Genomic DNA, 13,614 nt, shown 5'->3' with positions numbered 1-13,614 from the left:
TGTATTACACAAAGCTATTTAAGTTATAATTAAGCCCTGAAGCTGTTATCAGCTATTCAAGTAGTAAGAAAATTGTATATAGCTTAAACTAGGTTTCTCATCGTATACTAGAATCGTTAACAATAAGATCTTTTCAACAAACCTTTATAAAACTAACGTTAATAATATTTGATTTATAAGATCATAACAAAATGCAGCTTATAAAGATACTAGCTTTCCGCCCGCGGCTTCGCCCGCGTTTTCAAAGAAAAAACCGCATTCCCGTTCCCGTAAGATTTCCGGGATAGAACCTATCCTATGTGTTAATCCAAGTTACCCTCTATATGTGTGCTAAATTTCATTGTAATCGGTTCATTAGTATTTGCGTGAAAGAGTAACAAACACACACACACATCCTCACAAACTTTCGCATTAATAATATTAGTAGGATTTGAATGTTTCAGTTAAATAACTTAACTGCTTGCTTAACTTAAACGATCAAATTTTTTCCTCATAATTATCAATAAATTATTTACAAACACATCACTAAGCCAACCACATCCAGTACTCTAAATCAGCAGAACTAGTTATGCATCTAACGAATATCGACATGTAATATACGAAAATCAGCAAAGCGTGCATGACGATATGATTTATCGACATTACCCTTTATGCCATTTTATCGTCAGCCCTTTTTCAGAATTCCACTTATACACGGGATACGATTTTGTTGATAAAACTCTTTTCGCATTAAGTAGATACCGAAATTTTATATTTTTATGTTGTGGTAATGAGATTCCTGTTTTATTATCTATAGTCTCTATATACTATAATATTATAAAGCTGAAGATTTTTTTTTTTTTGTTTGAACGCGCTAATCTCAGGAACTACCTACGCGATTGGAAAAATTATTTCGGTGTTAGATAGACCATTTATCAAGGAAGGCTATAGGCTATATATCATCACGCTAAGATCAACAGGAGCGGAGCAATGTAGGTAAAACCGCGAGGCACATCTAGTAATAAATAAAACCAATATAATCATTCCTTGAGATGCTTGTGTTTGACATGAATGATGACTGCAAACTCGAGGGATTTCGATTTATTGTTTTAATTGCTTCTAGTTCAGGATACATCGCCCATTTTTGCAAGTGACTACTATCAAGCTGATTTTCCGTTTGTAGCTTTATTTTGATGAGACACCGAATAATTTCGTGTACGAAACTCTCGATTGTGGTAGCTAACAGAGATAACAAGGATACAATTTTTTGATTTGATGGTTCTCAAATATTTATTACGCAATTTGTAGGACAATATGTCTGTTGAATTAAATATAAACATTAACTAAGTGAAAACAAAAAAATCAGCTTGTTAGTAATCATTTATGATGACCTCGTTATCGATACACTTTGGAAAGGGGGACTCTTTGAACAAACCATAGATTTTGTAGGACAAATATTTTTTCGAATAATTTAGGTAATTATCTTGAGATTGAACAAAAAAAAAAATTCAGTTAGTAATAAATATTTGAGAACCATCAAATCAAAGATTTTTTCCGGATATTTTCACGCATTTTCCGGGAATTTTCCAGGCATTTTCCGGACATTTTCACGCATTTCCCGGATATTTTCCGGGTATTTCCACACATTTTCCGGATATTTCCACACATTTCCCGGATATTTTCCGGTGATTTTCCAGGCTTTTCCGGCGATTTCACGAATTTTCCGGGAAATTTCCAGGCATTTCCCTGGGATTTTCCAGGCATTTTCCAGATATTTTCCAGGTATTTCCCGGATATTTTCCGGGAATTTTCCGGATATTTACACGCATTTTCCGGATATTTCCACGCATTTTCCGGATATTTCCACGCATTTTTCGGATATTGCCACGCATTTTTCCGGATATTTTCACGCATTTTCCGGGAATTTTCCGGATATTTCCACGCATTTTCCGGATATTTTCCCGCATTTTCCGGGAATTTTCCGGGAATTTTCCGGGTATTTCCCGGGTATTTCCCGGATATTTTCCGGATATTTTCACGCATTTTCCGGGAATTTTCCGGATATTTCCACGCATTTTCCGGATATTTTCACGCACTTCCTGGATATTTTCCGTGAATTTTCCGGAGATTTCCACGCATTTTCCGGATATTTCCACGCATTTTTCGGATATTTCCACGCATTTTCCGGGAATTTCCCGGGTATTTCCCGGATATTTTCACGCACTTCCTGGATATTTTCCGTGAAATTTCCGGAGATTTCCACGCATTTTCCGGAGATTTCCACGCATTTTTCGGATATTTCCACGCATTTTTCGGATATTTCCACGCATTTTCCGGGAATTTCCCGGATATTTTCACGCACTTCCTGGATATTTTCCGTGAATTTTCCGGAGATTTCCACGCATTTTCCGGATATTTTCCCGCATTTTCCGGGTATTTCCCGGATATTTTCCGGGAATTTTCCGGATATTTCCACGCATTTTCCGGATATTTTCCACGTATTTCCCGGATATTTTCACGCACTTCCTGGATATTTTCCGTGAATTTTCCGGAGATTTCCACGCATTTCCCGGATATTTTCCGGGAATTTTCCGGATATTTCCACGCATTTTCCGGATATTTTCCACGTATTTCCCGGATATTTTCACGCACTTCCTGGATATTTTCCGTGAATTTTCCGGAGATTTCCACGCATTTTCCGGATATTTTCCCGAATTTTCCGGGTATTTCCCGGATATTTTCCGGGAATTTTCCGGATATTTCCACGCATTTTCCGGATATTTTCCACGTATTTCCCGGATATTTTCACGCACTTCCTGGATATTTTCCGTGAATTTTCCGGAGATTTCCACGCATTTTCCGGATATTTCCACGCATTTTTCGGATATTTCCACGCATTTTCCGGGAATTTCCCGGATATTTTCACGCACTTCCTGGATATTTTCCGTGAATTTTCCGGAGATTTCCACGCATTTTCCGGATATTTTCCCGCATTTTCCGGGTATTTCCCGGATATTTTCCGGGAATTTTCCGGATATTTCCACGCATTTTCCGGATATTTTCCACGTATTTCCCTGATATTTTCACGCACTTCCTGGATATTTTCCGTGAATTTTCCGGAGATTTCCACGCATTTTCCGGATATTTCCACGCATTTTCCGGATACTTCCACGCATTTTCCGGATATTTTCACGCATTTTCCGGGTATTTCCACACATTTTCCGGGAATTTTCCAGGTATTTCCCGGATATTTTCCGGATATTTTACACGCATTTTCCGGATATTTTCACGCATTTCCCGGATATTTTCCGGGATTTTTCCGGGTATTTCCACACATTTTCGTGATATTTCCACATATTTTCCGGGGATTTTCCAGGCTTTTCCGGGGATTTTCACGAATTTTCCGGGGATTTTCCAGGCATTTCCCGGGTATTTCCCGGATATTTTCACGCTTCCCGGATATTTTCCGTGAATTTTCCGGATATTTTCACGCATTTAAAATATTCTGGCCATTTTACTCATTAGGTTAAGTACCATCGATATCAGTTTAAAGTTTTTTGATATCTGCAATATTTACGGAATAATCGCTTCTGCACATGAACACCCTGTATACATACTGTCAGCTTGGCCTTTCATGTACAAAAATAATTTATACTTGCTTTGTTGGAACACGTATAAACTTTTATAACGTGTACAACATTTCATTACATTCGACATTGTAGTTAAAGTGTGAAAAAAGACACCGTTACGTCTATACTAATATTATAAAGCTGAAGAGTATGTTTGTTTGAACGCGCTAATCTCAGGAACTACTGGTCCGATTTGAAAAATTATTTCGGTGTTAGCTAGCTCATTTATCGAGGAAGGCTATAGGCTATAAATCATTACGCTTAAACTGACAGGAGCGGAGCAATGCGGGTGAAACCACGGAGCACAGCTAGTTTAGACATATAAACCAGTCAAATTACAACGTAATTTTTATGTATCTAGTTAGACACATGTAGTGTGAATATGAGAAGCAAAAGCTATTTTCTATTCCTAGTATTCTTTCCAAGTTTATAGTCAATACTTATACAATAGCTTTCCGCCCGCAGCTTCGCCCGCCGTAGTTCCTAAGATAAGCGCGTTCAAACAAACTCTTCAGCTTTATAATATTAGTATTTATACTATTACTTTGAGCAAAACAATAAAACGCAGACGTACCAAGGGACGGATTACAGTACACTCTGTAATCAGTCTCTGTGGAACACTAATACGAAATTGTCGAATTAACTTGAGTACCTCCCTGGCGCGTAAGTTTGCAGTTTTAATGTTTCGTCACTTACGACCATTTCGTTTGGGGCTAAATGTGTATAGTGTGTGTATGTGTGTGTAAAAGGGATTTTACAATGTAGATAATTTAAAGTTTTAAACAGATATTGTTAACTTATTGATAAGGATGTCTAATTAATTATTGGTGTTAAAATTAAATTTGCTCATAATTTGCTAAAATAACTATGTTTTGAAGTTTGATTGATAAAGTGAAACTTTTATTACATCGTCTCAAACTTTTTGGTCTGTGTAGCGCATGTCGCGTGACGCACGATACGTACGATAATTATCGTACAAATGCGATAATTTTTGGTTAAATGTGTGAAAAGAAGTTTCACCGTGAAAAGAAGAGAAGATGTGTGAAAAGAAGTTTCACCACCAGTTTTACCGTGGTTTCATAAAACCACACAACATTTTATTCTTTCTGATAATATTGAATATGATATCTGGATTTTATTTTAGAGTGATTTTTGCTAAATTTCTGTAAAATTATTTACAATTAAACATTATATTAAAAAGTTACGTATAATAAATTCATAAAAAAATAAATGAATCAGCTCCATGTATTCGTAGTCCATAAAGTTCAAGAATAACAGCGGGGTGGAGTGGGTGATGTTAAATACTTTCTCTATGCAAATGCTCCATAAAATATAAATTTCGTATGCAAAACTGGTTCTGTGTTTTGCACAAGTTCTGGAATAAGTTACGGAACTATTGTTTGGAACTTGTAAAAATTACATGGTTTTATAATTGTGGATTTACATAATAATTAATATTTTATTCTTTCGGTAATTTGTATGATATTAATAGGAAAAAATGTTTGTTGATAACGCTCGAACGGCTGTATGGATTTTGATGTGTGTAACATTTTTAAGAATAATAAAATAATTCCTGTATCATAGGAAATATGTGATTTTTTGACTATAAATGTAAAAAAAAATAACAAATGAATTTGATCTTTTTTATTGATTCTTTTACCAAATAAATACTGCAATTTTTCTTTACCAGATTTCATATATTTTATATTTACCTAATATCTAAACCAATTTTAATGTATATTTTTGTTCACAGTTGCCAATGAAGACATCAGAGAGGTGGAAAGTGCGAACGGAAATCCTAAAGCAGTTAGATACACTACAATATCAAGGTAATTATTATTTTATATACCTTACTTTAAAGTACCTGAAATATAGAAATTTACTAAAATTATTTCATCTAATATGATTAATATCGAAATTGGATGATTCGATTTTAACGAGACTTTCATAGATAGATAATTTTCTTAAAATACGTAGCCACTTTTACACGATTAAAAAACATTTGTTATATTTGTTACAAGTAAAAAAAATATCAAACAATGAAGTGGTTTTTGACAGTTTCGAAATATTCACTGTTAAACAGTCCTTAAATACTCCCTTTATAAAAAACTAGCTTACCGCCCGCGGCTTCGCCCGCTTTGTCTAAAACCTAATAAATTATATATTAAAACCTTCCTCTTGAATCACTCTATCTATTAAAAAAAACCACATCAAAATCCGTTGCGTAGTTTTAAAGATTTAAGCATACAAAGGGACATAGGGACAGAGAAAGCGACTTTGTTTTATACTATGCAGTGATAAGACAAAGCCGAATAAAATCAACAAAGAAGTTACTGCAAATCCAAATAGTTCAATAAATCAACTAAAAATTACTGTAATACATCCACAAAGTTTAATTTAAATAATCTTTTCCTATATTAAACATTTACTACTTATGTAAACGGGACTAGGTTAGCATTAACTTGACCAGACATCAAAGGCATAAAACATACAGTAAAAATCTTACCAAGCCCCAGTAATTGGGTTGTTAAAATTTAAATACAAACTTCGTAACACATTATGTCCTTGTCATGAACGTATATACAAATAAATTACTTTTTGTGAAATGTTCTGACTTGAGGCGCTCGGGGATCTGACGGAATCTGGTTTGATAACCGACTGCGAATTTGAGGATTTCGTTTTTTGGATGTTTGGACAAAAAAATTGATTAGTTCATTTAAATGAGGTGAAAAGCTTTGTTTTATATAAATGTTGTCAACTTAAATTCTTATAATTTTCCTATAAAAAAAACTATTTATTTATCAATCATTTTTCGTTTGTATCTTTGCCTTCTGTGATCTTCAAAAATGATACTTTAGTATTATAGGCATTGATCTTAGAAAAATTTGATTGATATTTTATGCTCAGCCCCCGGAATCACAGACACAATAGAAAATCTATTGTGTCGTGGCCCTATCGGGCCGCTCGGGGCTCAATGGGTTAACACTGCACTATAGTACTGTACTAAAATTGATCCTACACCATTTTGTAATTCCTGAATCTATACTTAATATTATAAAGCTGAAGAGTTTGTTTGTTTGAACGCACTACTCTCAGGGACTGCTGGTCAGATTTGAAAAATTATTTCGGTGTTAGATAGCCCATTTATCGAGGAAGGCTATAAGCTATATATCATTACGCTAAGACCAACAGGAGCGGAGCACTGCGGGTTAAACCCAACAGCTAGTTCAGGATAAACCAACCTAGCTTAGGTTAGCATATCAAAACTCGTTGTATATATTTATCCAACAATCCTGAAACCCATTCCATCTTGCCGACATGACACGGGACAAAAGTTTGACGGGGTTGAAAATTGATGGGCCAAAACTCGCAGATTTATTTAGCTGTGTGACAGCTTTATTCATCTTGGAATTTGTTTGTTATTCAATGTGTTAGGCAAAATTGCGGTAATTTTTCTGTAGTCAAATGTGGAATTTGTATGTTGAAAATGATTGGCTGAATTCACAGATTTTCGCTGCTAGAAAAATGCAGTTTTGAATGATTCTTCGTGGTCGTATTAAGTATAATTACCTATTTGTGTTATAACCTATATTGATAGCTTCTGTATTAAATTCCCTAGCAAAATTTACTTAATTTTCAACTATATCAAAGAAGGAGGAACCTAAAATATCCTCATCTTTATCTCAAACCAATATTTATTATTAATATTTACACGCAAACATTGAAAAGCCTTACCTAAACAAATCTGCAATAGCCATTTCACGAAAGCCTGTCCAACAATCGCTCTAAATCATAAAAGAACTGCTTTAAAATTCCAAGACACCTAAGCTTGTATACTAATACGAGACTCAAGCATCTAATTGTGGATGCTAATGAGAGTCGTGCTAGACATTAGGTAACACGTGTTGATGTCGTTTGCCTTCCTGTGGCATAAAAGGCTATAAAACCCCCTCGTCTTATACTCCTATTTTAACTTCAAGTAATTTTCTTGCCTTTTTGATGATTAGGACCAGGATTGGTAGGGTATTTGTAGTTCCTGGGAATAGGGTAATTTTATGTCAGAATGTTAGGTCCTTGAAATCGGTTAAATTTTGGTGTTAAAAGGTAAAGGAAATAATCTCCAGACAGTTATGGCTTTTTAATGTGAAGGAACATGACTGCGGGTAGATTTATAGTTGGACATCATTATGAAAATTTGTGCTATGTCCATATTGTCTTGTTTGGAAATCTAACATTTTAGGTATAGAAAGATTAAAATGATGCTATATTTTTCGGTCTTTGTAATCGGTTAATTTTCGTGTTTAAAGGTTAAGAAAATGATCTCCAGGCACTTTATCTCCAAGCAACATAAGGACACCAAACGGGGAATACTGAAAAATGCCCAAATACAAAAATTCGGTGCATTTTACAGCCGCCATAATTCCTCTTGTCAGAGCCACGACAGCGCGGGTTTAATCTCGAATATTATACAATTTATTTCAACACATTTTATAAAATGGGCTAAATATAAATCGTGGATTTTTAACCGACTTCAAAAAAAGGAGGAGGTTATCAATTCGGTCGGTATGTTTTTTTTTAATGTATGTACACCGATTACTCCGAGGTTTCTGAACCGATTTACGTGATTCTTTTTTTGTTCAACGCGGGATGGTGTCGAATTGGTCCCATAAAAATTTTATTCGGATAGGCCCAGTAGTTTTTATTTTATGAGCATTTTTGTCTGTATTTGTAAATGTTGCAAGTGCAAGTTTGAAGTCGGTTGTTTTTAACGCAGTTATTGACTTGTGTTTCTCTTCTCTATAATGATTATGGTTTAAGAATATTATTGGTGTACGTTTCGTGTCGCTTGACCTGAATAGCCTTTGGAAGCATGTTTAAGTGTGAATAATTGGGTCAAGCATGCCGGGAGTTATCACACGGTTGCAAAAGATTAAGTAGCATATTAACTGTATGCTTTTTCTTTAGATTTGTGATGCTTAGAAACGTTCCTTCACGCAGTTTTACCAGATTTTTTTTAATGGATTTTAGGATAGAGTTAGTACAATTTTCTTTAGTATTCATCTTTGTATTCTTTTTGCTTAAATGCCATTTTGCATGGAAATATTTTGAATTTAATCAAGTATTGTTTTTATTTTGGTGTTGAAGAACTTCTTTGTTTTTGGTTGTTTATGCATTGTGTTTAACAGCAACTCAAATTGAAATTTATCTTTTATCTTCAAGTCTCATCTAATCGAGTTAAATTTAAACCAAAATCTTCAAACAAAATCCAATATTGCCGGTAAAGAGAGTTTATTTCGCGAAGCGCGGAGCTGTCAGCCGCAAGGTACCAATACGAGGCTAGGTGACGCTAGGTGACGTCGAAAGGCAATTATATGTGACGCGAGAAGATATGTCCACATATGTCGATGTTTTTTTATTTATTCAACTAGCTGTGCTCCGCGGTTTTACCCGTAGTGTTCTGCTCTTATTGGTCTTAGCGAGATGATATATCCTATATATAGCCTTCCTCGATAAATGGGCTATATAACACCGAAATAATTTTTAAATCGGACCAGTAGTTCCCGAGATTAGCGCGTTCAAACAAACAAACTCTTCAGCTTTATAATATTATTAGTATAGATTAGACTTCTTCTACAAATACTTTTGAATCGTCATAACATAGTTTTAGTATTTACCACCGATTTGGAAAGCAGTATCTATGGAAACGAACCGTCAAGTAACTCCATAGTTGCTTTTAAAATCATGTCAATATTCATTTTATTTTACATAAGTATCAAATAACTTTAAATAGATTTAAATGATTAACCAGATTTGATATTTTTACTTATGTCTTATGTATAAAATAATAATTATTTTAAATACATAGTATAAAACAAAGTCGCTTTCTCTGTCCCTATGTCCCTTTGTATACTTAAATCTTTAAAACTACGCAACGGATTTTGATGCGGTTTTTTATAGATAGAGTGATTCAAGAGGAAGGTTTAAGTAAGTATATAATTTATTAGGTTTTAGACAAAGCGGGCGAAGCCGCGGGCGGTAAGCTAGTTTTAAATATTTAATACTAATACTGCTTTTATATAACTCGAATATTATTTAATAATAAAAAAAAAACAAATTTTAATCTATATAATATTTTCCATTTAGGTAAACATAAAATAATATCAAAACGGTTAACCTATATAATTGAAAACTGCACGTGAATTCAATTTTATTTACTTCAGCTAAACGAAATATTTTATTGAAAGGGATCAATTTCAACATCGTTATGTGAATAGATTGATACCGTTTTGTAAAATACCTTTGAAAAATTCCGACATGTCTTTTTCGTTTATCTAGTTTATATTATTATTTAAAATCAATTTATATTGTACAAGCTTACCGCCCGTGGCTTCGCCCGCTTTGTCTAAAACCTAATAAATTATACACTGAAACCTTCCTCTTGAATCACTCTATCAATTAAAAAAACCGCATCAAAATCCGTTGCGTAGTTTTAAAGATTTAAGCATACAAAGGGATAAAGGGACATAGGGACAGAGAAAGCGACTTTGTTTTGTACTATGTAGTGAAGTACATTTGTGAAGAGTAAACTGAAAAACTACTGAATCGATATTATGCATTTACCATTAGCTGAAAGAATAGGTACATCTTCCCATCATGTTACTTACAAATTTTAATAAATAAATAAATTGTCATTTCTTTCTTATATTATGTTTGACTGACCGGTTGGCTTGGTTTGTAGTGGCCCTGCCTTCCAAGCCAGAAGTCGTGGGTTCGATTCACACCCGGGGCAAATATTTGTGAGTTGAACATATACCTATGTTTGCTCTGTGTCTGGGTGTTAATTATTATCTATATAAGTATTTATTTAAAATTATTTATGTATCTTCATCAGCAGTCTGGTTGCCATAACACAAGCGAAAGCTTGTGATTAGATTGGGCCGTGTGTGAAAATTGTCCTGAAATATGTAATAATAAATCTTTTTTTCTACAGGGTGCATTTTAAAGCGACATCAGAGGATGACTACGCAGATTTCACCTGCGAGGCCCGTCATGAAGCCCTCCATAGAGATTCACCAATGCGCAGTACTATACAACTTAGTGTGCTATGTGAGTAATATTTAAGTTAATATGTATATCTGTGGGGTGCGTGATAATGGATAGGTATTAATTACACTAGCTACAGTACCTTTTGTGATGCACAAATAACCACACACTCACAGTTTTAACGTTTATTACTCCACATAGAAGGAGAGGGACAATTATCATATACAAGCAACACTTTGGACATGAAAATACAAGAACAAAAAAGACACTGACTAGATGCGCATTCGGTAACTAAGATCGAACTAGTAAATTTTACAATGAAGAAACTTGATGCAAAGTATTACGATCTACCCGCTGGGATCGTGATAATTTAGTCGCGGTACGCATACTACGCAAATACCGCGACTATGCTATAGAATAATAAATATTATAATTATTTTGTATAAGTGTAATGCATGTCTGTATTTCTTGTGTTTTTGTGTAATGAATGTTTGTGTTATAATTAAATACGAATATAAATATGAAATAAAATATTTAAATACTTGTTGTGTGTAATAAATACGTATGATAAAATACATACACTAAAATATTGTGTGTTAGCCACATCACTCCCCTCCAGAGACCGGGTTAAGGGCGATAAAAATCTGGGAAGTGAACTCTCCTCCCAGAGCGAGTGGTATATGCCACGGGAGCACTGGGAAGAGGTAGGGGAGGACTGGGAGGTGGAAGAGTGGGAGCGGGAGAAGGAAGGATTTCAGTAGGAGACGATAGTAAGTAGGCTGGCTTAAGGCGGTCTATGCTTACCGTCGTTGACTTTCCTTTTAAATTAATTTTGAAAAATTTTTTATCCCTAGAAATGACCTTATATGGTCCTGTATATGCGGGTTGTAAGGAGCCACGCAGCGCGTCTTCCCTAAGGAATACGTGACCACATGTGGCTAAATCTTTGTAGATAAATATTTTTTTCTTGCCATGATGCTGAGTTGGTACAGGACGAATATTCCTGGCGAAATTCGTCAACCGAGCTGATAAGTCGGTGATATCGGTAGTGTAAGACGAAGTGTCGTGACCAAAAAATTCACCTGGTAGGCGAAGTGGTTCACCGAAAACCAGCTCAGCTGAGGAAGAGTGCAGATCCTCTTTCACAGCGCTTCTTATGCCGAGAAGCACGAGAGGTAGTGTTTCTACCCAGTTTGCGTCAGCGTGACAGATAATTGCAGCTTTCAATTGTCTGTGGAAGCGCTCCACCAAGCCGTTGCACTGCGGGTGATATGCCGTTGTCTTACGGTGATCGAAGCCGATAGACTTAGCGAGCTGCTGGAATAGGGCCGATTGAAATTGTGCACCGCGGTCAGTAACGACGTCGGTTGGACAACCATAGCGGGCTACCCAGCAGGACACAAAAGCTTTCGCGACGGTTTCTGCGGTGATGTCGGTAAGTGGTACAGCTTCCGGCCATCGCGTGAAGCGATCGACGGCTGTTAGGCAATACCGATAATCACCGCAAGGTGGTAAAGGGCCGATTAGGTCTATATGGACATGTTTGAATCGCGCTGAAGGTAAAGCGAGTGTACCAATAGGTGACGCGACATGCCTGTTTACCTTCGAGCGCTGACAGGTCAAACATGCCTTAGACCATTCGCGGCAGTCCTTCCGCATTAAAGGCCAGACAAACCTCTGTGCAACGAGCTTGGCTGAAGAATTTGCACCTGGGTGGCTTAATGAGTGCAGACAATTGAAAACCTGCTGACGCAGTTGTGTAGGGACGAAAGGTCTGGGAGTCGGTGTACTGACGTCGCAGTACAGTGGAGTACGACTTCCAGGTACATTCATCTTTTTAAGGCGAAGAGATGAGTCACCTGTGAGATGCGTAGTGAGCTCAGGATCTGTAGCTTGCAACCTTGCCATCTCTTCTAGATCGACCGGCCTCTGCAGTTCACATACGCGCGATAAAGTATCAGCGACGACATTATTTGCACCTGATATGTGCTGTATGTCGGTTGTGAACTGCGAGATGTAGTCGAGGTGTCTATACTGACGCGGCGTGCAGTTACTTTTCCTTTCGTGGAAAGCGTAACATAACGGCTTGTGGTCAGTATAGATCGTAAAATGATTAGCCTCCAGCATGTGTCTGAAATACCGTATGCTCTCGTAGATGGCAAGGAGCTCTCGATCGTATGGAGAATACTTCACCTGTGACGGGCTCAACTTGCGCGAGAAGAATGCGAGCGGCTGCCAATCATCATCCTTAAGCTGTTGTAGGACTCCACCTATCGCTGTATCTGAAGCGTCAGTGACGAGTCCTAATTTAGCTTCGCTGGCAGGATGAGCGAGGAGTGCAGCTTCGCAGAGGCTTTTCTTGCAGTCCTTGAATGACTGCAGCGAATTTCCTTCTATGACCACGGGATGAGAACCTTTAACGGAACCTACAAGCAAGGCGTTTAATGGTGCTTGTATTTGGGCAGCGTTGGGCAGGAAACGTCGATAAAAATTAACCATACCCAAGAATCTTCGGAGCTCTCGAACAGTTCTTGGGACAGGAAAATCGGCGATAGCTTGCGCCTTGCTGTCCAAAGGTTTGGTTCCCTTTTCAGAGATTTCGTAGCCTAGAAATGTTACCTTAGGAGCGCCGAAGACACACTTGGCTGTGTTTATAAGAACACCATAATCTCTCATACGGGTAAAGAGTTGGCGCAGGTGGTCTTCGTGCTCTTGTGCTGATCTGCTGAATATCAGGAAGTCGTCGAGATACGGATAACAGAAATCTAGGCCTCGCGTCAATTCATCGACAAATCTCTGAAAAGTTTGACCTGCGTTGCGAAGTCCGAAGGTCATAAAAGGAAACTCGTACAAACCGAAGGGTGTGGTGATCGCTGTTTTCGGGATATCGCCTTTAGAAACAGGAATCTGATTGTACGCCTTAACTAAATCGATGACAGAAAATATAGTACAACCAGACAGA

At 36.7% G+C, this 13,614-nt stretch overlaps 1 protein-coding gene across 1 annotated transcript in view; it reads left to right on the top strand.

Annotated features, from left to right (window-relative positions):
• LOC123703730 (nephrin) overlaps window positions 1-13,614 on the top strand; it is a 187,580-nt gene that overhangs the window by 109,823 nt on the left and 64,143 nt on the right. The window contains exons 6-7 of the mRNA XM_045651828.1: window positions 5,362-5,437; window positions 10,600-10,715. Coding sequence (XP_045507784.1) covers window positions 5,362-5,437; window positions 10,600-10,715 — 192 coding nt within the window. The remainder of the gene's footprint in view (window positions 1-5,361; window positions 5,438-10,599; window positions 10,716-13,614) is intronic.

Source organism: Colias croceus, chromosome 27, assembly GCF_905220415.1.
Source record: "Colias croceus chromosome 27, ilColCroc2.1".
NCBI lineage: Eukaryota > Metazoa > Arthropoda > Insecta > Lepidoptera > Pieridae > Colias > Colias croceus.
The sequence above is the reverse complement of the archived record's forward strand: the minus strand, read 5'-3'. Positions and strand labels throughout refer to the sequence as shown.